General features: G+C 38.7%; 1 protein-coding gene across 3 annotated transcripts in view; it reads right to left on the bottom strand.

Moving 5' to 3' along the window:
* The window catches only part of LOC122788953 (pituitary homeobox 3), a 517519-nt gene that overhangs the window by 42160 nt on the left and 447624 nt on the right, over positions 1–27735 (bottom strand). For 2 of the 3 annotated variants that reach the window (XM_044056002.1, XM_044056001.1), the window contains exon 3: positions 15657–15862. In XM_044056002.1, coding sequence (XP_043911937.1) covers positions 15657–15862 — 206 coding nt within the window. Of the gene's footprint in view, positions 1–15656; positions 15863–20044; positions 20470–27735 lie in introns of those variants that run through there. The other variant, XM_044056003.1, reaches the window with a different exon arrangement.

The following is a 27735-nucleotide window of genomic DNA, read 5'->3' as shown; positions in this document are numbered from 1 at the left end:
AAATGATTTTAAAAGATTTTTTTTTTTTTTTTATCAAAAGAGAATAAACATATGACTGTGTACAATATTTTATAAAGGGGGAGCTACGAGGATATAGACAAAGGTAAATGCAAGAATTATAGGGAAAGAAAGGTTAAAGAGGTAGAAGCAGAGTTAAGCTGGGTAGGTGCAGGAGCACAGCCAGTGTTTATTAAGATGAATTTTCAGCTGTTTTTTAAAACGTGGGAGAGAAGACAAAGTTAAGATATCAGAGGGTAATTTGTTCCACATTTTTCCAACAGAATTGGAAAAGAGACAGTCACCTGCAGAGTTATTGGGTTTGGTTAAATTAATCAGTAGTTTATTGGAAGAGTGTAGATGCTTCAGATTATTGTATGGTGAAATGAGGTCAGAGAGTATAGGTGTTTTAGTTGGCTGGTATAGGATCTTGTGAGCTATTAAGAGCTGTTGAAGTATGAGTTGGTTCTGAAGTTCAAGTCAACCTAGTTTTCTTAGGTTGAGGCAGTGGTGAGTTCTAAATGGGGATCCTGCTGCAAATCGAGCAATGTTATGGCAAGATATTGTTAGTTTCTTGAGGTTGTTTTTGGAGAGATTTGTGTATATGGGGGAAGCATATAGAAGAGTAGAGATAAGGTGAGATCTGGCTAAGGTTGTCCTTGCTTCGGGTGTGAGGAAGGGTTTAATTCTGTAAAGGGATCCAATTTTTTTATTAACTATTTTTATTGTGTTGTTGATGTGAGTCTCAAAGTTGAGATTATTGTCAATAGTTATTCCTAAAGGTTTAGTAGTTGAAACTGGTGAGATGAGAGTACTATCAGTGGAAGTAAGAGTGAGGTTTAGTGGGGTAGATCTACGGGATGGTAAAAATAATAGCAGTTTTGTTTTCTTGGGGTTGAATAGTAGGCAACGATCGGAGAACCATTGTTCAACAGTGGTAAAAGCTTTTTGGGTTATTAACTGTAGTTCAGTTTGAGACTTAGCAGTGCAGATAATAGTAGAATTGTCTGCATATTGTATACAGGTGGTATATGGGATAGCTGACTGGAGGTCATTAATAAACATGGAAAATAGAAGGGGGCCTAAGATAGAGCCTTGTGGTACACCTAAAGAGATGGGGAGGAGATTGGATAGTGCATTTTTCCAGAGAACTGCCTATTGCCGGTTTTCTAGGTAAGATATGAACCAAGTTAAGGAAGGAAGGTCAAGTGAGAGAGATTTTAGTATGTGCAGAAGAAGTTTATGGTTAACCATGTCGAAAGTTTTAGATAAGTCAATGAAGACTGATGATGATAGATTATTATTATTACGGTTATAGTTGAGTTGGTAAAGGAGAGTAGAGCTGTGGTAGTACTGTGGGAAGGTCTGAATCCATGCTGACAGTTAGCAAGTAGGTTGTTGTGCAGAAGGTGATTAAGAAGTTGCTTATGGATACATTTTTCCATGATTTTAGCTATAGGTGATAGGAGTACTATGGGACGAAAGTTAGAGAAGTCATTTGACTTACCTCCTTTGTGTAGAGGGATGATGTGTGATATCTTCCAGATAGAGGGAAAAAGTCCTTCCTTTATGGATCTATTTATCAGAATAGAGATGGGATAGGCAATGGCTTTGGCTCCTATTTGCAAGAATTCTGCAGGAAGTTTATCTGCAGAGGGGGTGGTAGGTTTTAGTTTTTGGAGCAGTGATAAGATAAAGGAGGTAGATACAGGTTGTAAGTGAAATGAAGGAGGTAGATTTAAAGTAGGTGAGAGTAGCTTGGAGGTGTCGGGTGTTAGATGACTAGCAAGAGTTTGAATATTATTAGTGAAGAAGGAATTAAAGTCATTGGCTGTTTGTATGGGGTTCTCTGGGTTACAGTCCTGAGGGTTAGGTGTTATGGATTGACCTGGGGATAAAAGATTATTAATACTGGACCAAAATTTTTTTGGTTCCTTTTTGGAGGTTTGTTGTAATTGAAGGTAATAATTCTTTTTGTCTATTAGGATGGCTTTTTTTATACTATTTCTAAGTTCTCTGAAGTTTTGGTGGTCAGTTGGATTCTTCGTGGTACGCCATTTGGTCCACGATTTGTTTCTGAGGATGATTTTTTGCCTAGTATTGTTGATCAGCCAGGCTGCTGCTTTAGCTTTGGTTCTAATAGTGCGATTAGGAGCATAATGGTCAAGGATAGATAAGAATGTTGAATTAAAGTATTCTACCGCTTCATTAAGAGGGATATATTTTAGTGGGGACCAATTACATTGTAATAATTCAACTAGAAAATCTTCAGAGTTAAAATGCTTTTTTGAACGTAGTGTTCTGTATATGGTATGTAAAATTAGGTTGGTTTTATGCCTAATGACATAAGTAGGTGAGTGGTCGCTTAGATTATCTGGGAGAGTACCTGATTGGTAGGTTTGCTGAGGAGTATTAGTAAGAATCCAGTCTAAGATGGTATCATTTTTGTTGGTTTTATTTATTCTAGTAGGACTGTTTATGAGTTGAGTAAAGCCATGGAGGTTTATATGGGAGGTAGGATTATTACTATTACATAGTTATTATTATAGTAAATGCATAGTATTACACTACAGAAAATTCAATAAAAATAAAGAATGCTTCCACTATGAGTAGATGAATCACAATCTCTTAAGCCCCTACTTCCCAAAAGACAACTAGCTGAAAATAACTTTCCGAAAACAGGAGCCCTCCCACACACACCCCTAACTAATATAATCAACTCCATGGCTGCACTACAAGGGGGAAGGGGGCAAACACCCAGAAACAGCACTTAGTGTCTGCATGATCCCCAACAATACTTTTCAATGGAAATGCTGGCATTGTTGGGTAATCAAGTCCTGGAGAGTTGAGGCTCAGAGAATCTCCTTTCATGGAGCAGTAGTGTACCCATAAAGAACGTCTAAATTTATTGTAGTTGTCCTAAATGGCTTTTTTTTTTTTTGAGATTATGAATGATCTCCTGAATCATCAGGAAAATCATTTAATTTTATATGCATTTTCATAGTTTCATAGGTGTGTACTAGGCTAATGGCCCTGGTGCCTTTACAAGGCTTGCCCATAGGATTACCCTGGCATTGTGCCACCTGACCTTAGTTTCCAGTGCCTCTGTCGAGTAAAGCCACTGGAGGGATCCCTGGGGTGAATTTTCTATTTCCCATCCACTCATCAAGATCTCTCTTGAAGAGAGTCAGTGAGGTGCTCTGTTTGACATGTATGGGAAGTCTATTCCATAGCATGGGCAGTCTCTGGGTTATAAGTCTGTCCCTCCAGCACGTTCCGTTGATTGTGGTAATGAGGTTGAGGTCTCTGGAGTGTGTGGTGTGGAGGGATTGGGATTTCTTTAGATGTAGCATTTCTAACAGAGCTGGGTCAGACGTGGCTTTATAAGCCAAGCAGAGATCTCGTCTAAGTAGGCGATATGAGACAGACAATAGTTGGGAGTCTTTTTTAGTCTGTCCATATAGGACAAGTGTTTAAGGACTAGGATCCTATTTGCGAGGTACTTTTGCGGCTTCTCCGGTTGTTTTAGGTGTCTAGTGAGGTACATGCCAAATGGGGCATTGTACTCGATGATTGGCCTAATGAGGGAAACGTAGAGGGAAACAATGACCTCTTTCTTCCTGGATGCAAAACCCTTAGTAATGAGAAATGCCACAAAGAAGGACTTTCTAACCACAGTGGTAGTGTGGTGGTCAAAAAAGAGGTTGCTGTCAACCTGTGTTCCCAGATCTCTTATAACGCCTTCTGTATTCAGTGGACTACCATCAATGTGGTAGTTCATAGGAACTGGGTTTTTCCCAAAGGGGATGACAACACATTTTTTGGCACTGAGCTTAATGCCATGTTTCTGACACCAGTTGTTGGACTCAGTGAGGCCTTTCTGTATGATGTCAACATCACTTGGGGAGTTAATAATGGCTCCCAACTTGCAATCATCTGCAAACTTTGTCAGCCAGAGTCCCTTTGTGTTGGACTGGACTTCTGAGAAGTTGATACCAAACAGGAGAGGAGCCAGGACCGATCCCTGTAGGACTCCACTCGTGACTGGTCAGCAGTCTAACTTGGAATCAGCTACTTTCACATTGTGGGTTCTATCTGTGAACCAGTTTGCAACCCACCTAGTGATATAGGGGTTGATGCCTAGCTTAGTGACTTTTTCCTATGATTCCTGAGTGGGGAATGGTATCAATGGCCTTGACCAGATCAAGGTAGGCTGTATGAACCACCTTGCCTTCATCCAAGCTCTGGTGACTGACTCAAAGTCGTCGACCAAGTTGAGCAGGCATGATCTACCCTTCACAAAACCAAACTGTGTGGGATCCAGAGTTTGGAGATTCCCTATAACCTTGTTTATTAGGTCCATAATGATGCATTCCATAGCTTTGCATATCAGGCTTGTCAGGCTAATGGGGCGATAGTTCCCAGGGTCTGTAATCGCTCCTGCCTTGTGGAGAGGGAAGACTATAGCAGTGTGCCATTCAGTAGGGACAAAGCCTGAGGTGAGGCTGTGATTGAACAGGACACACAGGTGAAGCGCCAATTCACTCTGTAGTTCATGTAGAACACAGCCAGGGATATTGTCAGGTCCCATGGAAGCTGTATTATTGGCCTTGGACAGTGCTGTTTTAACCTGTGCAGCAGTAATTCTGGGTGCCTAGTAATCTACTGGTATTGTGATTGGTCCTTTGGGGGGGGATGTTGGCACTAAATCTGTCAGCCATTATACTGGCAATATCTATTGGCTCAGTATAGGATAGGGTTGCCACCTTTCCAAATGCCCAAAGTGGGACATTTGTGCTACAAACATCAGATTTTGCAGGGAAAACATACCCATGGCCAGTACAAAGGACAGAACTTCAGTTTTTTGCCTGAATAAAAGTTTATTCTTGTAGCATTTTAATTCCTTATTCTGTTTCTTATAACATTTAGGTGTTTCAGATACAGAATAACCGTTTTATGCAACTATTATATAAAATATAGAAAATAATTTTGTCCTAAAATCTCAGGACATTTGCCATTTTTTCACATTTTTTGCAGGACACAACTGCCCAAAGAGGGACTGTCCCTCGCAAAGTGGGACAGGTGGTAACCCTAGTATAGGAGGTACCATTGTGCACTAGCTCAGAGCAAATCTGGGTATTGCCAAGGATGCCTTTATATAACTATAAAAGGCCTTGTGGTTGTCTTTACTATCTGCTGCAATTCTGCTTTTATAGCTAGCTTTAGAGGATTTGATGAGGGATCTCAACTTTTTGTTGAGGCTGATAAGGGAGTTTTTCCAGTCTTGGGACTTCACCTTATTCTGCATCAGTTTCCTCCTTCTGTTGTAGAGTTTGTTTATGGCAGGGGACCACCAGATTGGTTTCCTTTTTTGGAGGAGTGCACCTTGGTTCTATTGGGTATGGTGAGATCCATGCATTTGTGTATGTGTTCGTACAGTGCATTAGTGTATGATTCCACGGTCATGCAACTATTCTCCATTTGCATGGGTGCCATGAAGTTAGCCACCTCTGTTCTTAGGAGCCCAAAGTTAGCTTTGGAGAACTTTTTCATGGTGGTTACTTACCTTTGCAGGGGGGTGGGGTGGGAGGGATGTGGATTTCCAAGGTGATTAGTTTGTGGTCAGATCTAACCAGGGAGGAGCTGACTATTGGTGTAGAGCAATGGTCGCCCATGTTAGTAATGACCAGATCAAGGATGTTGCTACCTCTAGTGGGGGTAAGAACAAGCTGGTGCAGGGCATTGGAAATAATGAATCCCAGAAAATGTTGGGCAAGTGTATTGGTACATGAGTAGTTTTCCCAGTTAATGGAGGGGTAGTTGAAGTCGCCCAGTATGAGTGTGTTAGGATGGACCCTAATATTCTCCAGGGTGCTTAGGTATGTGGAGTGAGGGTATTGGGACATAGTTGGGACCTATAACAGGCTACAACCTGAATCGCTGTCTTACCCAATGTTAGCTGCACCTGAAGTATCTCTGATGCATTATGTTGGGCTACCATCTGGAGGTGTGCACATCTTTTATGAATATGGAAATACCACCATCTTTGGAGCTTTGGTCCAAGTTCTGTGGTCAAAATGTGTGGAATGAGATATAGCCTGGTATTGCAGGGATGCTTTCTGCTGCCCTGAACCAGGTCTCTGTTACAGCACAAATGTCGATGTTCTCCATTTTAAGGAGAGCTTTGAGCGAGTGCATTTTGAGATTTAGACTTCTAGCATTGAGCAGCATGACCCTCAGATTACATTTGTTTGTAGTTGTTATGGTAGTAATTTGGTCTTTGGAACACCAACTAAAAAGGCACTATAGGGGTGGCAAGAGCCTTGGCCAGTATCCAGAAGCCCAGGGGTGACAGATGCAGGCCATCTCTGGCAAAGCATTGAGGTCTGTCAATCATGTCATCCCAAGCAGACAGATACTGGATCCCCTTAGAATGACACGAGAAACTTAGCCAATTGTTGAAATCAATCATTTTCTGCTTGTACTGTGGTATCATTCTGGGTGATGGTAGGATGCTGCTCAAGGCTAGGGTCATACCCACCTAGGCTACATAATCCGAGAACTCCTCCATGTCTCTTTTCATGTAGTCCAGGGGGCTACGTCTCAGGTCATTCACACCCACATGTACAATGACAGAGTCATATTTGTACCTGTTGTTGAGGGACCTGAGTGCATGCGTTATATGGCAGATCCTGGCACCTGACAGGCAGCTGACTGTTACTTTCTCTTTATTTAACCTAGTGAATGGGACATCAGTGTGTCTCACTATCGAGTCACCTATGACTACTGTGCTGGGCATGCTGTTTTGCCTCAGCGGCTTTGGTTGAGTGGCACACTGTTTAGGAGAGTTATGTGTCTCATGATTATTGTTGTGTTGTGGTGGTTGAGTGCATTTCTGCCTTGGAGGTCTCTGCTGTTTGGGTAAATTTTTATTGAGAGCCTCCGTGAAGGTGGGTGTGTGGTTTGTGTTTTTATGTGAAGGCAGTGCTGGTGTGTGTTCTGGAGGGCTATGTGTTCCATGTGGTGTGGTGCAAGTGTTAACCTTCTCTTCCTGACCAGCTATTCCGGTCTTGGCTGGAGAGTGCTTGGCTTCCAATTTGGGTACATAAGTGCATCTCTCGCAAGTCTGAGTGTTAGGAGGTAAAAGGAGAGGGTTGTCGGTGTACATGAGGCAGTTGCTACATTGCCTCTGGATGCCCAAGTTCACCAGATTAACAGGAGAAAGCACAGGGAACTGACCTTTAGACATGCCTGGAGGGGTGGCCATTAATAATAAGTACTGGAGCTGTTTCCTTGCAGAACATTTTAGTGCTGGTAGCACTTTTGTGTGCTACAATAATTGCTACAAGAAATCTGGTATGGTAAAGTGCTAGGCTAATAAGCTAGTAAAAGTGCAGGAGAGGAGAAAACTAGCAGATCTAAGGTAAAATTGAAGAGCAGACTTTGGCACCTCTCAGAAGCTTACAAACAATCCTGGATACAGCAAATCTTTATCTGGACTAGACTATTTACAGGAAAGGTGGGAAACAAGTGCAATGCGGGCTTTTAGACCAGAAAGTTGAAAGAGATTGAAAAACTGCCCAAAAGGCCAATAAACTACAAATACTGAGCCAGAAGCCACTCTTCTTGTGGTAGATAGGCTACCTAGTGCTTACCACTCCCAGTGATAAGCTAGAAGGTTTCCCTCCAACACAGAAAAGCTTGGAGGGCTCAGAAGCTTACATACAGTCCTGAATACAGCAAATCTGTATCTGGACTAGACTAGTTACAGGAAAGGTGGGAAAAGTGCAAACACAGGCTTTTAGACCAGAAAGTTGAAGGGGATGGAAAAAACTGCCCAAACGGCCAATAAACTACAATTTCTGGAAAAGAAACCGCTCCTCTTATGGTAGATAGGCTACCTAGTGCTTACCACTCCCATTAACAAGCTAGAAGGCTTCCCTCCGACACAGAGAGGCTTGGGGGGCTCATAAGCTTACAAACAGTCTTGGATACAGCAAATCTGTATCTGGACTAGATTAGTTATAGGAAAGGTGGGAAACAAGCACAAATGAGGGCTTTTAAGCCAGAAAGTTGAAGGAGATGGAAAAGATTGCTCAAACAGCCAATAAACAACAATTTCTGGGCCAGAAACCACTCCTCTTGTGGTAGATAGGCTACCTAGTGCTTACCACTCCCACTGATAAGCTAGAAGGCTTCCCTCCAACACAGAAAGGCTTGGGGGACTCAGAAGCTTGCATACAGTACTGGATACAGGAAAGGTGGGAAAAGCACAAATGCAGGCTTTTAGACCAGAAAGTTGAAGGAGATGAAAAGAAACTGCCCAAACAGCCAATAAACTACTACTTCTGGGCCAGAAACCAGTCTTCTTATGGTAGATAGGTTACCTAGTGCTTACCACTCCCACTGACAAACTAGAAGGCTTCCCACCGACACAGAGAGGCTTGGGGGGGCTCAGAAGCTTACAAACTGTCTTGGATACAGCAAATCTGCATCTGGACTAGACTAGTTATAGGAAGGTTGGGAAACAAGTGCAAATGCGGGCTTTTAAACCAGAAAGTTGAAAGAGATGGAAAAAGTGCTCAAACGTTCAATAAACTACAATTTCTGAGCCAGAAACCACTCTTGTGGTAAATAGGCTACCTAGTGCTTACCACTCCCATTGATAAGCTAGAACGCTTCCCTCCAACACAGAAAGGCTTGGGGGGGCTCAGACGCTTACAAACAGTCCTGGATACAGCAAATCTGTAACTGGACTAGACTAGTTACAGGAAAGGCAGGAAACAAGCTTAGAATTGTTTTTTTTTTTTTTTTGTTACAGAAAAGCAGCTGAAACAGCACTAAAAACAATTCAAGTGCAGTGCAAGTTAACACACTTGAGTGTGTAGCAATATTAAAGAAATTTATTCAAACTATATTCAGAAGTGAATTCAATTATTGTTTAATATAACCCTGAACAGTTACAAAGTGCCAAAAAATATATTTATCAACTGAGAAACATACTCAGTCAGAAAACAAAGTAAAGTGGAAAGGGAGAAAGGAGAAACAGAAGAGAATTCAAGGTTAAGGGCCTAAGTGGGTTGACCTACTCAAATGTTCTCTCTGTATTAGGTAGAATGAGCTAATGACACTAGACTGGGATAGAACTGGGATAGAGCTGAAGAGGTGGGACTGGTGAGGTGTCTGAAATCAAAATATGATCTCACTGTACTTAGCTGAGTGAGCAAATGAGTGGGTAAGAACTCCAAATGGTTTATTTAAAAGTGAAGCGCTTTCAAATCTATCTAGATTTTTCAAAAATGCCCAAGAGTCTTTACATATCTGATCTTCTTTGGACACATACTTCTTCAATAACTCATCAACGTACTTAGAACAGGCATACGTAATGGAAGACCTAGCATTTACCAAAGCCCTCATAGGAGGGTTTTCAACATTTTTATGAAGCTTGGGTAAACCAAATAAATTAGGTGTTCTTGGTTTTGAAACCACTAAATAGTTATAAATGTCAACACTGATTAACCCTTCGATCAATAAATCCCTAAAAAAGGAAAAAATGTTTTTTTAAGCAATATTCATCTCATGAAGGCTAGATCTAACATAGATCTTACTATCTAATATATCAGACATTTTTTTATCATATTCCTCCTTGTAAATAATCACTAGTCCACCACCTTTATCCAGTCTCAAAAAACAAACTGGTAAAGTTCTAACTGACTTCAAAGCTTCAGCTTCATTTTCAGAGATGTTCTTAATGCTGTTTTTCTTTACACTCATACACAGAGTCCTCAAGTCGAACTCACACATATGTTCAAACAAAGATAAGGTGGGGCAGATAGGTGGATTATAAGTACTGGCTTTAGAATTGATACATATTTCAAATCAACAGAGGTCATTGTCATTTCTTTGTTTGTGAGGACAGTCCGCATTCAAAGTAAGTACGTCATATGTTTGAAATAATGTTCAGTATTTGAAGTATAAATTATACATATTTTTATTTTTATGCTGGAACTCGCTTTTCAATTAACTAAAGCAGTCCTCAGTTACATCTTTATGCACGGAGACACCTTTTAATGTATGGTGTTCCGTCAATAATGAAGATAGAAACAGTGATTAAAAGGACTGTCTTTAACAACTGAAAGAAGAGCGCACATATTCAACAAACTTTGGCTACTGATTGTGCCTTTGTGGTGATACACTTTGTATTTAAAGTAAGCATGCATTTTTTACATATATATAGATATATATATATATATATATATATATATATATATATATATATATATAGATATATATATATATATATATATATTCTTACATAAATGCTTGTATTGCACTTAAGAAATATTTTCTTTGTTATATTGTACGCATGGGGACACCTAGTGTATGTAAAGTGTTCCGATGTCATGAATTTTAGGAACGGAGCTTTGTAAGGACTAAAATCAGTATTGACGGAAGTGTTGTTAAACTAGTATAGCTTTAACAATATCATTATGGTCTTGAGTGTTTAATTGACGGGCAGCTGTATGTTATGTGTATTCCGCTGTTTTGGCACCTTTTTGCTTTTAAATTGTGTAGAAGGAATTTTCTCTTTTGTCTGAAGAAGTCTTCCTAAGACGGAAGACGAAAAGCGATTCACTTTTAAATAAATTATTTGGAGTTTTTATCCACTGGTTCGGAGCCTGTTTCTGTTTGTTTTACAAGAGTCTGTTTATCTGGATTTGCTTCATGAGTGAGCAAATGAGATGGACCCAGGAGGAGTATTCAAACACAAAGTAACAGGAGGGGTGGCCAATTCCAAAGCCACCAAGATTAATACCACAACAAGAACCAGGAGGGAGGGAAACTAGCTGCAGAGAGATAGAGAGATCACAATATTCAGTGAAGCAAATAAATACACAGAAAAATAAAATGCAGTACTATCTTTAACACAATATTCAATGAAACAAATAAACAGAAAAAAATGCAGTCTTATCTTATAACACTGCAAGTTTGTACTCATCTCAGCTTGTAATAAAGTTGATGTAAGTATATAACAGCAAACCAAACAGCTCAAATATTCAGCTATTCAGCAGAAATAAATTCAGAGACAAGTGACTATGACTTATAAGCACAGAGAAACCCTCTAAGCTGAGTTCAACACTGAATATCAATGAAGTGAAAATAATAATCCCCACTTACTGCAGAGAGAGAGAGAGAGATCACAATATTCAGTGAAGCAAATAAATACACAAAAAAATAAAATGCAGTACTATCTTTAACACAATATTCAATTAAACAAATAAATAAACAGAAAAATAAAATGCAGTACTATCTTATAACACTGCAAGTTTGCACTTATCTCAGCTTGTAATAAAGTTGATGTAGGTATATAGCAGCTAACCAAACAGCTCAAATATTCAGCTATTCAGCAGAATATTCGGTACAGGATGGGACTTAAAAACTAGACTTTGGATTCATAACTAAAATGTTTGGATTTGTATTTTGGGCACATTAAGAAAACCTAGACATTATGCTTATGCTCTGGTCTGGGATCTCCTACAGAAAACAGAGGGGAAAAAAGGCAATAGCATCTGTCCCACTCTCTCAAAAGGGACATGTTCTTATTCAAGATTTTTGTTATTCACATAAAAAACATAACTTCCTTGGGCCAAATCCAGATATCAAAGCCATGAGTGTAGGGTTACCACCTGTCTCACATTGCGAGGGACAGTCCCTCTTTGGGCAGTTGTGTCTTGACAAAAAAATTGTAAAAATGGCAAATGTCCTGAGATTTTAGGACAAAATTATTTCCTATATTTTATGTAATAGTTGCATAAAACAGTTATTCTGTATCTGAAATACCTAAATGTTATAAGAAACAGAATAAGCAACTAAAATGCTACAAGAATAAGCTTTTATTTAGGCACAAAAGTTAAGTTATATCATTTGTACTAGCCATGGGTATGTGTCGGCCTGTAAAAGCTGATGCTTGTACCAAAAATGCCCCACTTTAGCCATTTGAAAAGGTGGCAACCCTACATGAGGGATTTTGTAAAGGTAGAGAAAGGCAAGTTTGTTTCTGTGCCTTTATTTTCCCACTGATAACTCAGACTGGAATTGGGATCTTTAGAAAAGGGTAGGAGTGAATTACATAGGAAAAAATGGGAATTCTGGATAGATTATAAGTAATGTATAATGTTTGCAACTACAATTATGTCAACATGGTTTGTGATGAATAATGTTTGCAACTAAAATTATGTCAATAAAAAGAAGCCTTAAACTTACACAAGGAAAATACAAAATAAATATGCTTTAAACAGAGAAAAGTATACATAAGTATAGTAAACAAAAATATGTCTTATGTTCATATTTTCATCCGCCAATCTCATCTCACAATTCACAAGAAATCAGTATTTTAAAATTTTCAAGCCCACCTTTTGGCCTACTAAATGCAGGAGGCACATTTACAAAGTGCATGTCTCCACCACTAGCTTAAATCTTATAAAAAAAAAAGATAATATGTACCTTGTTGGCTCTCTGCTTTTCTCCACAGATTGCACAAAAATGGGGGAATGGTATTAAATATATTCCAAAATCTGGAAATAATTATTAACTGGCAGCTCATATTAGGAGAATATCATTCTCTCTGTCAGAGAAGCAAATCAGGAGAGGATGCAGAAATAAGGTATGAGCATATTGATGAAGGTATAGACAGCCTAAATGACAAATGACTGGAGTACTGTCTGCTTCTCAGGGTAGGAATAGCTATTAATAGAGAAGGCTAGCCGTACTTGAAGCCACTACCATACAGTCTGTTTAAGATTGTACAAAGTAGATCTATAAAGGATTATAGCATTCATCCATATCTAGCTTAAGGCTGGGATTTAGCCACCCTAAAGTAGAAGTCTAATCAAACATAAAGAGAGTCAATTTTATTCTGCATGCCATTTAAGTTAGCACAAACTGTTCTGAGTCCTGTGCCAATTCAGAGTTGGTCAGTAGATACTGAAAACAAGAATTAAACTGGTCTCATGTCCAGTGGTTACCCTAGATTTGGGTTCATAACTTGAGCAGTTTTAGTGGTATGACTCACTGATGGGACGTACTGCTGTATCTGGTCCAAGACATTTTAAAAAATGTATCCTTTAACATTTGATGGTGAGCTTATATGGGTGAATGAAAGGGCCATGAGAAGTAAACTAACTCACATCAGGACCCTCTCATGTAAAATGCAGATCAAGAGGATGACCATTCCTTCACTTCATGGGCATGTGTATTCCTTGCCATAGTCAATATGTATTCAAGTAAATTTGGGAGGCCACAACAGTGAGCAGCATAAGGAATGACAAGCCACCCACCGTTGAGAGGTCCAGGGTTAGTAGGATCATACATTATCCTTAATTTGTAATTAGTTTGATAAAACCAGAGTCTAGATTCAAAGTACAGATATAAGGTAGTGCAGTGGTTATTGGAGTGTCATTTCATAGGTTCATAGGTAGGTACTAGGATATCAGCCCAAGGTTCTCTGGCTTACGCCACCCAAGAAAGTTATTTTCCTGTGCCCCTGTTGAGGAGAGCCACAGAAGTGATCCCTGGAGTGTATTTCCTATTTCCCATCCACTCATCAAGAATTTTCATGAAGAGTGCTATTGAGGTACTTTGCTTGACATAGATGGGTAGCTTGTTCCAGAGTATGGGAAGTCTCTGGGACAGGAATCTATCCCTCCAGCATGTCCTGTTTATTGTGGTGACAAGTTTTAGGTCCTTAAAGCATGTACCTCAGAGGGACTGGGATTTCTTTAGGTGTAGCATGTCCAACAGCTCTAGGTTTGACATAGCTTTATATGTTAGGCAGAGATCACCTCAGAGTAGGTGATATGCTATGGAGTAAAGCTGGATTTTTTTGAGCCGGTCAGTGTAGGGCATCTGTTTGAGGCCAGTAATCCTCTTTGTGAGGTACTTCTGTGGCCTTTCCAGCTGCTGCAGATGTCTTGTGAGGTACATTCCAAAAGGGGCACGGTACTCTATAATGGGTATAATGAGCGTCGAGTAGAGGGGAACAATGATCTCTTTTTTCCTGGATGAGAACCCTTTTGTGATGAGGTGTGACATGTAGAAGGATTTCCCGACTACTGTGGCAATGTGATTATCAAAGGCGAGACTACTGTCCACCTGGGTCCCAAGGTCTCTTATCACACATTCGGCATTAAGTATACTGCCACCTATGTGGTAGTTCATGGGTGCAGAGTTTTTTACCAAAGGGGATGACAATGTACTTTTTGGCATTGGGCTTGAGGCCATGGCTCTGACACCAGGCATCTATCTCAGTGAGGCTCTTCTGTAGGATGTCCACATCATTTGGGGACTCGACTATGGCTCCTAGTTTGAAGTCATCTGTGAACTTCATTAGCCAAAGGCCTTCTGTGTTAGCCTGTACATCAGAGAGGTAGATACCAAACAGGAGAGGTCCCAGGAATGAACCCTGTGGTACTCCACTTGTGACTGGTTTGAAGTCAGATTTGGAGTCTGCAACTTTTACAGTGTGGGTTCTGTCAGTGAGCCAGTTGGCAACCCATCTTGTGATGTAGGGATTTATACCTAGTTTAGTGAGTTTAGCTATAATTCCAGAATGGGGGATGGTGTTGAAAGCCTTGGCAAGGTCAAACTAGGCTGTGTGAACCACCTTACCCTCATCTACGGCTTTGGTGACTGCCTTAAAGAAGTCGATCAGGTTCAGGAGGCATGATTTGCCTTTAACAAACCCGAACTGGGTGGGGTCCAGAGTTTGGAGGTTACCAACATCTTTGTTTATGAGTTCCATGATGATACGTTCCATGGCCTTGCAGACCAGGCTCATCAGGCTAATAGGGTGATAGTTCCCGGGATCAGTGGTGGCTCTCCCTTTGTGGAGTGGGATAACTGTTGCTGTAGGCCATTCAATGGGCACAAAGCCTGATGTGAGGCTATGATCTAACATGGTGCTTAAGTTCATGTAAAACGCAGCCTAGGATGTTGTCCGGTCCCATGGATGCTGTGTTTTTGGCTTTAGAGAGTGCAGCTTTTACCTGTGTAGTTGTGATTACAGGGACTCTGCATTCTTCCTGTATAGATATGGGCCCTTTAGGGGGTGAGAGGGGGGTAAAGTTAGCACTGAACCTATCTGCCAATATGTTGGCAATATCAGTTGGTTCTGTAATTTTCATGCCGTTATGCTTTAACTCAGAGCAGATCTGGGTATTGCCATTGAGATTCTTGACATAGCTATAGAATGCTTTGTGGTTGCCCTTAGAATCAGTGGAGATTTTGTTTTTGTAACTAGCTTTGGAGGATCTTATAAGGGATCTCAGCTTCTTACTGAGGCTGACCAGGGAGCTCCTCCACTCATGGGATTTTACTCTCTTTTGCAACAGATTCTTCCTTCTGTTGTAGAGTTTGTTTATAGCAGGGAACCACCAGACTGGCTTCCTTTTTTGGAGGATAGCGTCTTGGTTCTGTTTGGGATAGCACGATCCATGCACTTTTGTAAGTGCTTATAGAGTGCATTTGTGTATAATTAACTAATTAATATGGCATTATCATTGGTCATCTAATAATTATTTCTTATCGGCAGAGTTTAACATGTAAAAGTATCTCAAGTCCATTTAATAGAAGTGAACATTAACTAAAGTATTAAAACATACCCTGACTCGGGCCTCAGTGAGATTGGTCCAAACGGCTATCTCCTCTCTGGTGCTCATATCCGGATATCTATTCCTCTGAAAAGTAGCTTCCAGTTCTTGAAGCTGTTGACTAGTAAAGTGAGTTCTCTGCCTCCTCTGTTTCTTCTTTAGGGAACCATCTTCTGGATTGGAGTCATCTGTGTGGTTTTGCTGCGACTTCTCAGTGTCTGAAAACAAAACAGAGATCACAGTACAGACACAAATCAGATAACATCATTTTTTTAAGTATTGTATAAAGTCAAGTAGTGATGTTACTAACATTCACAAAAGGTATATGTATATTCAGTATACTGGAGCCCAGTCCCAGTTAGGCAAACTGAAACAAGTATCTCAGAGAACAATAATATTTTAACTCACAGAAAGAAAGGTGTGTTGACACTTAAATAATTTAAAAACTGCAGTTTCCGCTCCAAAGTGACCACACTGAAAATGGCGGTGCTGGTGCCCGACATTGCTAGGAAAGGTTTTGTTCGTCATAGTTGTTGAGATCTCACTCTACCCTGCTAGAAACTATACTGCACTTATGTGAAAGGGCGTTTGATAATAAGAGTATCAAGTCAAAAATCAAAATCACAACTGAAGTTTTAAAAGCAAAAATCTAAAAAAACACAGTCTGTGACTCTGAACAATACACAACTGTTTTCAAAGGGCTCCTGGTCACCAGCATCTTATTGTCTAATGGTGCTTCCATCAGTGTTCCAATTATCCATACCACACATACAGGCACATTCCTTTCACACATTCATTCATTCTTCGCCGCCACCTTTATACACTATATCCAGTTCCGGGTCGCGGGAGCGGTGGAGTTGGGGTCTACAAAACCAGACAGGTGTAATTCTTATGTCATAGACAGAATGCTAAAATGTATACAGGGATTTCGTGCATACTTCCCAACCTCCAAGCACTAAAATGATTATCAATGGCCTTCAAAAAATCATAGCAGAGGGCCGAAAGAGAAGGTTCTTGTTCTTACGCAACAGAAGAACTTAGTTAATGACAGAAAACATTTGCATAGGCTTGTGTTATTTATTTAACAAAGTACATACCTATAATCCAGTTTGACTTCATGAAAAAAGTATGTAAATTTAGGAGAAGCATTGCTAAAGTTTGAGGGTCAACACCATGGCGCTGAGCATGAACCATAGCCGACTGGCACTGCGTTTTATGTGTTTGGGTTACCCTTTTTTCCGACTACCGAAGATCCAACACATATTTTCTTAGAAATGGGAAAACTCGGGACCCTTTTTGGAGATACTGTCAGGGTGTAATACTTCTTAGATGTCTTTATACCCACTTAAAGATCAATTGCCAAGAAAGAATAACTCGCCCAAAACTGCCGCATGGATGCAATATGTTGGTTTTCAACCCGTTACTCCAACTTGGAAAGGATGGCGACGTGATAAGTGACACTGAAAAAAAAAATCGACTCTCTTCTATAAACAGTGTCTCCAAGCTGAACTTTATATTCTCATCAAGTACAATGTACTTGCTTGTATTTTTTCTCTTTGCGATGTATTGCACAATTAAGACTCTCTAGTTTGTATTTTCTTTATATTACCTAATCTCCTATTAAGGTGTTTCGTTTAACATAATGCATGCAATGCTTAAAAGAGTGTTTTGTTTTCAATCCAAAGAAGATGTTAATTACTTTTTCTAGACTAGGACACAACTGCCCAGCACAGGATTATTAGCGAAAACAACAAATAGGAAATATAACCGCCCGTAACAGTAGATGTGAGAAATAGTGTAACTACATTTTTACACTAGTTGCTACAGCCCAATAGCTACTTTATTCTTATGATGAATGTTTGCATCTTTCTTTCAATCCAAAGAAGATGTTAATTACTTTTTCTAGACTAGGACACAACTGCCCAGCACAGGATTATTAGCGAAAACAACAAATAGGAAACATAACCGCCCGTAACAGTAGATGTGAGAAATAGTGTAACTACATTTTTACACTAGTTGCTACAGCCCAATAGCTACTTTATTCTTATGAGGAATGTTTGCATCTTTCTGTCTGCACTTTTTGCCCCCCCCCCCCCCCCCCCACACACACACACACACACACACACAACTTTTGTATTATCTCTTTTGGAAAACCTTTCCATGCGAATGTACTGAAAACTAACAAAATGTTTTTGTGCCTATTTTCAGGTAACATATTCTTTTTTCAGTGGTCTTTTGTTGAATTGTTTAAATTATACAAATACCCATCATACTTTTCCCCAAGTATAAGCGTTAAAATCGTAACTGACGTCCAAAAAGCCGCGAAGTGGGCACAGATGGAGCAAGATTTATTTGCAGCAGTTCCTGTCTATAAATACCAAATCACACGTTGATTTAACAAGTAAAATATCCATAAACTGATCTAATTTATCCTGAACGTTGGTAAAGTTTGACAAAGGAAACGTAAATCTAAGGCCAGAATTCTAACACTATCTAAATCGTTGTAGATTAGCTGCATGATTATAATACTTTGTATCCCAAAAAGTTTTTTTTGCTTATAGCGCAAGAATTCTGGGCAAAGTCAAAAATAATATGGGGGTACAAAAGCCCAAAATTGGGGACGGGTTTTAAATGTTGCTGTTACATAATTCTTAACTGTCCAGCTTTTCGCAAAAAAGTCTAGACTTTTACCTCATATTTTTGGTCTGTTTCTCTTAAAATGTTTGGCTTTGTGGCAACTCACTGAACACTGAAGTCACTCAATAATGACTCCATATCCTTTTGAAAATGTGTGCTAACACTAATCCTGTTAGTTGAACAACTTTCTAAGCTTATAAGAGCATAATTTAAATCTGCCCCTATTTTTCGGCCTTTGCCTCTACCATTATTCTTGTTTTTTTTTCGGATTTCTTGCACTAAGCGGTTGAAATGAATGTACCCTTATAAGCTTATTGCTAGAATAACATATTTTCATTAACACTGGCTTTCTGATAGCTATGAAATCTAAACTCAAATGTCAGTAATTATTTAGTGTTTTTAGATCCTAGTTGATTTGTCCTCTAAAAAGCAAAGTTTATGAGTAATAGCGCAAATAAGGAGGCAAAATCTGGACATTCTGCGAAATTCTGCACAATTGACAGGAATGGGCATAACATCCCTGATTTTTTTTTCTCATATGTTTTGCCCTGCCACTTGTAACACTTTTGATCTTCTGCTAAGTCACTGAGGACTGCAGTCAGTCAGTAGTGTCATATATTACACTTTCATACTTCCTATTCAGAAAATACATGTTAATGCAAAGCCTGTTGTTACCTTTGTTAAGTGAGATTAATATTTAAAATAACCCCTGAATTAGGGCATTGGTTCTTCTATTATTTTTTACGTTGCCCCTGATTCTTGAGCAAAGAAGAAATTGAACTCTATGTCATGCAGATTACCAGTCGACAGAGTATGCGCGCACACACACACACGCACACACACTTTACAATCAACAAACCAGTGTTAAAGCAAACTGTGTTTGTCTTATCTGTGCAGATGACCTGTTCGCACGAATTATGTAGATGTATTTTTGTTTGCAAACAACAATAATCATTGGTGAAGCGTACATGCAGTAAGCACGTGACTTAAAAAAGTAAATACACCAATTTATAATTAACTCAAGGTGTTAGTTTTAGTAACGACAGGCGATTTCAATAATTTAAGCTCAATAAGTTGCAGATGCATTCCTTCTCGATACCTTCTAGTGAAAAAATGAGCATATTTAAAAAGAAATAAAACAATCACGTGCACGTTTTACTTACACACACGCACACGAGTTAAATACTAACACAAATCATGATTTCAGGTCATAAAGATTTCAGAAAGGAGAAATATTTATCACTGTTTTCGAAAAAATAAAATTTCACAACCTCTAGTAATCCATTTATCACAATGGTTTGTCCATACAGAATATAAAATGCTACTTAAAAATGCAGGCTCAGTGTCTGCTTCAGTACTGCACCTAATACAAATGCAAATGACTTATCCAGTTTGCATATCATTATCAGACATCTAAAAAGTGACATACCGAACACAAGTATAAAAAGGCCGGGAAGACAGGTAAATGCATTTGTATGTTTATCTCTGAAGTTTATGAAAACACAAAGCACAAACTCCGTTGTCGTTTGTTAGCAATTTAACATTTTCTGAAGCATGTATATTTTCTGATTTCATTACCTACTTCTGTATTTCTGATGTGTGCGTCTATGTTTTAACTCCAGTTTGAATATAATACCAATAATATCCGGAAACATATATTTTAATTAACACTCAAAGTATGTTTAAAAATTACTTTGATAGCATTTATACACATTAAGTAAGGCAGACACGTTTCAGAGGGGGGGGTCCCTCTCTTTTAGTACCTGAAGATTTGGTGTTGTCTTTTCTGAGAACTTGCAACACACACGGTTCTTCGTGGGCTTCGGCCCAGCCAATAACAGACATTCTGGCCCAAACAGCCCTGCAGACAGGATGTTGATGAGTCCAGTAACCAAAAACGAAAATGTCCTTAAATATGGAAAATCCCGAAGTGTGATTGTTAAAAATAAATGCCGGTGGGTGAGAAATACTCCTGGCCTGGTCAAGTTGTATTATCTGAGAGACTCCCGCAACCCTCGATGGGGGTGCAAAAGAGGGTCACCGTAGGGTAGCGATATAAAATTCTATTCTAATTCTTACCAGAGCCTAGCTTTTCGGCTTACTGTTTTTCCCATGTATTGCGAGACCCCACAGAAACAAGAGGCAATTTCCTAGAGCCCCTAATCCTAGGATCAACTTGGTGACAAGGCTGCCTGGGCACTGTTTGGCAAGGGCTTAGTGAGGATGGGGGAGTGCGTTATAAATGAACAATATGTTTTAAAAGGTCCTAACCCTATAGGTTTAGAGTAAGAACGTCAAAAGCACATGATGTAAGTTGACACTCCACTGAGCCGAGGGCATCTTTATAAAAAAGGAAGGAATGAAACCAAAGAAAATACAAAAAAACGCAGTGCTTTGTTAAGAATGCAGTAATACCTTACCAGATCAACTGAAAACCTGTGTGGAATATATGCGACTCGGAGGTACTATTTGTGCATCAGTATATACTATTACTTTTAAGGTCTGTAAGTATTTATATTTGTATCCGAATGTTTAACTGTCTGTGTGTATTACTTGCCTCATCATCACATCGTATGAAATACATACATGCATAAGCAAAATACACACACACACACACACACACACACATATATATATATATATATATATATATATATATATATATCAGTTAAAAGGCGATCTGCAAGCTCCTGTCCAGCATCTGCAGCACTTCCAAACCCCCCCCCCCCCCCCCACACACACACACACACACACATAAAAACGCAAACTGGAAAGCAAGAAGTACTTTTGAAAATTAACTGCAAATACTTTATTTAGAATTAAATGTGAAATCGGCTAGTTGCACGGCGGACCTCAGTGTAATACAACTCTGTATGATCCTTGGTTCCTCATTTCAGCAGAACACCTGGGTTTTATTCAGTATTAGTAAATGAATATTAGTGGCAAGGGCAGCATTTAATATCAGGCTGCAGATGATCCCAGCTCCATTATTAAATGGAAGTGAGTAATTCGAGTACAATATAAACGTGCTTCAGTTTTGTACAGAGTGAAAATTGCGCTCAGTTCATTTTCAGCGTTAATACGTTTTATGCCAATAGTTTTTTTTTCAAATAATAATAACAGCAGCACAAAATGCACAGAACTGTGAGGAGAAAAACGTGCTTCGGAGAGTACCATAAGTGGAAAACACGTTACAATAGTCTTTTGAGCTGGTTGTAAACAAGTCTTATGAGGTCAGCCAAAGAGGGGTCATGGGCTCTTCCCAGGAATGAAATCACCTTTATTAACCAATGGTTTGATCATGCGTTGAAGAAAAATATCTCCGCAGGCAATCACCCCTCCCGAACACACACACGCACACAAATATGCCGTCCTTCTGAACATACCTCTCAACCTCTTAGCAATAGAAAGCTAGACAAAGGCCCAAAATAGGGACACATTTTAAATAGTGCTCTTATAAACTAAGAACGTTGCTAGAATAAAAAGGTTTATGCATTTTTCTGAAGGATATAAAGTCTAAAACTCAAATGTCTATCGTTATTAAATGAATTCAGTACTCAGTGATTTGCTAGAAAACACATGTTTATGGGGAACTAACCAAAAATATGAAGCACAAATCTGCATAGTTGAGAGGTATGGGTTGGTAGGCCCCATCTGAGTTGGTGGTAGCTCATGTGGGTGTAAAAGATCCCACGGTACCTACCGATAAGTATAGGGTGAGTTCCCCAGTGCCCTGGACAAATTTCGGGTCCTCTTGAAAAATAGCCACTAATGTAGTGGGACTAACCCAGTCAACAAAATAACAGGTAAAAAGACATGCATATAGTTTATGTGCTTACAGGGGTGTAGCAAGCATATTTCATTTTGTACTCCCAAGCTCTTAGTGCCCCCCCCCCACACACACACACACACAAAACTGTCACTTAAAAAAGGACACATTTCTCAAAATTTTGCCCTCCAAGCACTTAATAAATGTAAGATCCTATGTAAGTAACATTTCAGCTGTTCCCCCTAAAAGGTTTAGGCTAAAACTATTAAAGATGTTTTTTTAGATTAGCAATATTGCACCTGTTGTTAAAGGTGTTCATTTAGACAGTTGTAGACATAATATGATCTGAAAAAAATCTATGTTGATGTGATGTTCAGAAAAAAAATGTACTTAGTATAGTACAAAGAGCATGTGCCGACCTACACCCTTGTGTGAGTGTGTGTGTTCATTCACAACCCACTGTTCCCGTTTTTGCAGATGGGGTCAGAGTGTCACGGTAACAGTGGCGATCACCTAGCGCCAACTGACGCACACATACACCACACGCTTTATCAGATTTTTAAATGCTTGAGTTCGTCTACAAAAACGATTTATCAGCATGTTGAAAATAATGCGCAGTAGTGTGTATATGTATGTATATATGTATATATATATATATATATATATATATATATATATATATATATATATACATACTTTGAGTTTATATACTTCAGCAGAAAGCTAATAGAGCAGCATGCATTCACTTTCTGATTAATAAGAATTCTGAAACTAATGTCTACCATCGAGTGGCTGTAAGCCTTAGTAATATACAAGAAAATCAATAATTTTATGAAACACCGATCAAATATTGATACAAAATTAGGGGCGTTCTGCAAATCAAGTGGTAAATTCAGCACTAGGCTCCCAATTATTCCTTTACTTCACACACACACGCAAACACTGCTATACGTTTTATAAACACAAATCCACCAAACCACTCACACTAAAATAAAAGCCTTATATGAAGGTGTTGCTTTCCAAATAGCTGGAGCAGGGGAAACATTAAATGTAGACTAATTAATATATTCCCATGTGACTAAAAACTTGTAAACGTTGCAATAAAACTGATTTGCGAGTAATGCAGCACAATACATAAGTGTATTATTGTACTTATTTACTCACTATGAACGTCTCAGATGTAAATATGCTTCGCTAATTACCCGTTTGTGGTGAACACATATGGTTTAGAAGTTATTTCTTGGCGGTACCTTTTTTAAGGTTATAGAGCTGCAACACAGCCTTTCATGGACTTTTAATACTATGTCTGACAGGTAAAAACGCACAGTAAATTATTTGACACTCCCTAGCATAGCATACTTCTCAACTGTCCAAATTTTCGCAGAATGTCCTGATTTTTTGCCTCATATTTTTGGTCTGTTCCTCATATAATTTATTTATTTATGGCAAATCGGATAGGATTGAATGCACTAAATAATGTATTTTTTTTCTAGTTTCAGAGTTCATATCCTTTAGAAAATGCACGGTAGCACAAAAACAACTTTCCAAGTTTATGAGAGCAATATTTACAATTTGTCCTTATTTTGGGGGCTTTCACCCCCCCCCCCCCATTATTTTGGTTTTGTCCAGATTTTTTTATACTAAGAGTTTAAGAGGTATGCTCCCTAGGTAGGTACAATTATACTAAGCCCACACTGCTCATCCGCTGGTGAAGTTTTAAGTAATACTTTCTTAAGGAAACGGTGCATTGTTTTAAATCCTTAAAAATCAAATGTTCCGCTGTGCAGATCTTTGAAATGGTTAGTCACACATCCATTGCTAAGATGTGTAAATAAGTACCCATGGTAAATATCAACAAATCGTATTAATTCATTAAAAGAACTTTACGCAAGTATGAAGACATATTATTAACCATACAGTGAGATTTTTTGTTGAAGTTGTGTCACATTTTGCATGTGTAGTGTACCCAGTTTGGGGGAATGGAAGGTTGTGAGTTATGTTCATATCTTCATGATTTTATGCAGCGTGTGTGTTTGTGAGAGTTTAAGGGAGTTGTTAGGTCCAGTTCTAAAGGAGTGAACCTGTAAACCAGTTGCTGTTAAGCCTTAGCAATCATGTTGCCCCAGAATTAACTAAATTACTAAAAAAATCTGAAATGCTAAACTGTTGAACTTCAGGACCCATCGCCTGTTAATGACGACAAGTCAGGTTAAAGACAACATCTCTGGTATCGCCCACATATCCTTTCCATGACTGTATGTTGTTGAGGTTGCAGCATATATTTACAGTGTCTTTACGTTTAGGGAAAAGGATTTTTTACTGTAAAAAGGTGGTGGATTACAGCCATTAAATTTTGATAAGAAGTGATAACCATTACTGTTAAGTATTTTTTTCTCCAGAAAAAGGGACACTTGGCCTTCTGTTATTGTATCACGTTTCAGTTCTTCTGTTTATAATGCCGCTAAGTTAATGCCTCTTTCACTAATTGTTTTTGCATTGTCCCTAATTCTGGAGGTGAAAGGTTAAAAGGTAAGCATTCTAACCCTGAAATTAGTATATACCGCAGTGTTATCATCTGTCCCTCTTTTGAGTCCGACATTTGCTACTTGGCAGCTGCATCCCGCGAGAGAAAAACATGAAAATGGTAAATGTCCTGAGATATTAGTGCAAAATATATCTTCAAACTTTACTCTAGCAGTTGCAGAGTAAACTATTTTGTATTTGAGCCATGATCTTAATTTTACATAAAACAAAATAAATACATAATTCTGCAAGACTGAGCTTTTACTTTGGTAAAAAAAGGGAAGGTCACTCTTTTGCATTGGTTTGCGGGTATAGTTGCCTTGCAACATCTCATATTTCCATAAAGAAGGTCCCTCTTTGAGCATTTGAAAAGGTGGAACTCTATTGCCCTGCTAGGATTCAGAGAAGGGATTGTTTTTGTTCATACCTGTGTAGTGCGCCAGGACAGGTCTTTAGTCAACTGGTGCCCTAGGCAAAAGGACTCCACAGTGCCCCCCAACACCACCTGGTGTCTCCATTCTGGTCTATCTACACCATCCAGATTACCGAAAAGCGCCCCTCCTAGACCGGCGCCCTAGACATCCGCCTATTTGGCCTATGTGCGCGTTGTTAAAGTAGTCACAATTTTTTCAAAGTATCTACAATCATTTAATTTAATAGTTGTTTCACTAGTTTACTCTCACTCGCCAAAGTAGCGGCCATATTATTATCATCTTGTACTGCTCAGCATGACTGTCAAGTGTTACAACTGTTTACTGTTTGAAATGTTACTTCTGGATAGTGGGTCCGTGGTGAAATAAATAAATGTATATTTTTTCTGAAAAAAAGCAAAGAAAACTTAAAAGGAGTTGATTTATATACTTAAGGTTCATCTATACGGGTGACCGAGTAGGCATTCCTCCAGCGTCATTTGCAGAAAACAGAATACAAGTTACAACTGCTGTTATTCAAAATGTACAAAGGCGAAACGAATACATTACACACTTATAATAATGTAAAAATATAATTATACACATAAAATAGTTTAAAACTTTGTTTTACAAATCGTAGTAAACTGTTTTGCTCATTTATATTTCTAGCATAGTTTCACCTAATGCACATGCATATACAATGACTTAATAACGTTCATTTTTCACACTAAACTAAATGCCAGGCTACTGTGTACAAATGTACATGTGCGGGACAATTTTTTCAAATTAAAGTTAATGATCACAAATTACTGACAAACTTCTTCTTGGACTTTATTTTATTCATTTTATTATTTATTTATTGTATTTTACAGGCAGAGACGTACAAGTATCATCCATCGTTAGCCTCGTTCTGGCTTAGATTTTACTTCTTTCCCCTCGCAATTTCTCCTTCAATGTACGTGGTATATTGTAAATATTGTGTCATTCGTTGAACTATACTGTTACCGTGCAAGCGTGGAATGTTTTTACATATGCAATTATTCCTCTGTTACTACTATTGTGTATTCAACTTTTTACTACAGTTTATTTGCTCATTGTGTGTTGTATTACACCTGCCAGGTTACATAGCAATGTCATTTTGTTATTCTTATTTGATTAATCTTCAGGAGCTGAAATGAAAAGAAAGAAAGAACGAAAGGCAAACGAAGGGCAAACAGCAGAGTGTCCGTAATTTTAATACTGCATGGAGTTTTCTTTTCGTTCACGTGTTGTCTTTCATCTCTGACTGTTTACAGCTTACAATATTTTACACTGCATGTATCTGGTGTAAAATTATCTTATACACTTCAAGCAATGTTAATTAATACTTAGTTACCTACCCCTGCTGCCTCATTTGTTCATAGGATACACTTTCCACTTGCTAAACCAATTTATGTATAACTGTAAGTTGATTGAAGCATTTTCTCCAATAAAAATATATCCCTGTGTGAAATTAACAATGAATTGTGCATTTCTTTACAGTTTTGAAGCTCTAAATCATCTATCATTGTTTGCTTGTGTTATTACATCGGAGGAGAGCCTGAATATCTTAGGATCAATGCAGTATCGGTCAACAAATCTAAATACAATTAAAAAAAATGTTAAGCAAATGTTGGTCAGGAATCTAAATCCCCACATACATTAGCATAACAATAAAGTCCAATGCGACTGTCTCTCAGAAATGTCATGTCTTTCTTGTTATATCTTGTTCAAAATAAGATTGCAGCTGGAAACTTAAAATACTTCTCTTACAACACGTTCCCAGGCCTCACCATCACCGGAAATTACGTGCCGCAGCTGGGTAATCATATTTCATTTTGCTCAGGGTCCATCTGGAAGGGATGTTCAACGGAGTATGTTTGGATGAAACTGTGAAAACTTGCCGTAATGTTTAACTTGGACTGATCTTACTCCAACCCACTAATTTAGGTTAAAGTGGTTTTAACTCCTGTCAACTTTCTTAAATGTTCCGCCTCCCCCATTCTCTCTCACTTTAAATGTGTGTTTCTCGCCCCCACCCGCATACACACGCATTTCGTCTCACTCCAAGCAAGCCCCACCTCCTCCCAAAAGGTGAAGTGCGCGGAGCTCCACGCTGTAGTTGTTTAACCTCTTAACTTATAACCTATGTCTGTTTGGTTTCTGTAATATGCTTCTTCAGAACTCCATTGATTACACCAAACTGAACAACAATATCAATAAAAAACAAATACTGAAGAAACAATCGACGTAATTCGAAGGCAAACCTAAAACTAAAACGTGCCAATATAATACTAATTAAAATACCTGCTAGCAGTCCATGATGCACAGATTCTAAAACTGCCTAATTCAGAGGATAACCATCGCCCGCACATCCACATTCACACCTCACAATTAATTTAACCTTTTAAATGCGAAACATTTATTACGTTTATGAAGACGTGCTTCTCAACACTAGTGGCATACTTCTCAAGTGTACCTAATTTCGGGGAATATTCCTAATTTGAGGTCTTAAAAGTCATGTTCCTCAAAGTTCCACATTGAAAAGGTCTGACACACATTTAGAGTTAGCAATTTTTTAATTTATATCAATGGTAAATCGAACTGAATCGTATTTCCTTAAAGGACTTATTATATAAGTAAAAATATCACACTGTAACCATCATATGTAGGGTTACCACCTGTACCTCTTTGGGCGAAATGTGGAGCACATACTAATAGCTTGCTAATAACC

This window comes from Protopterus annectens, chromosome 14.part0, assembly GCF_019279795.1.
Source record: "Protopterus annectens isolate FY-2018-M chromosome 14.part0, PAN1.0, whole genome shotgun sequence".
Classification (NCBI taxonomy): Eukaryota; Metazoa; Chordata; order Ceratodontiformes; family Protopteridae; genus Protopterus; species Protopterus annectens.
This window is presented reverse-complemented; position numbering and strand designations above follow the sequence as displayed.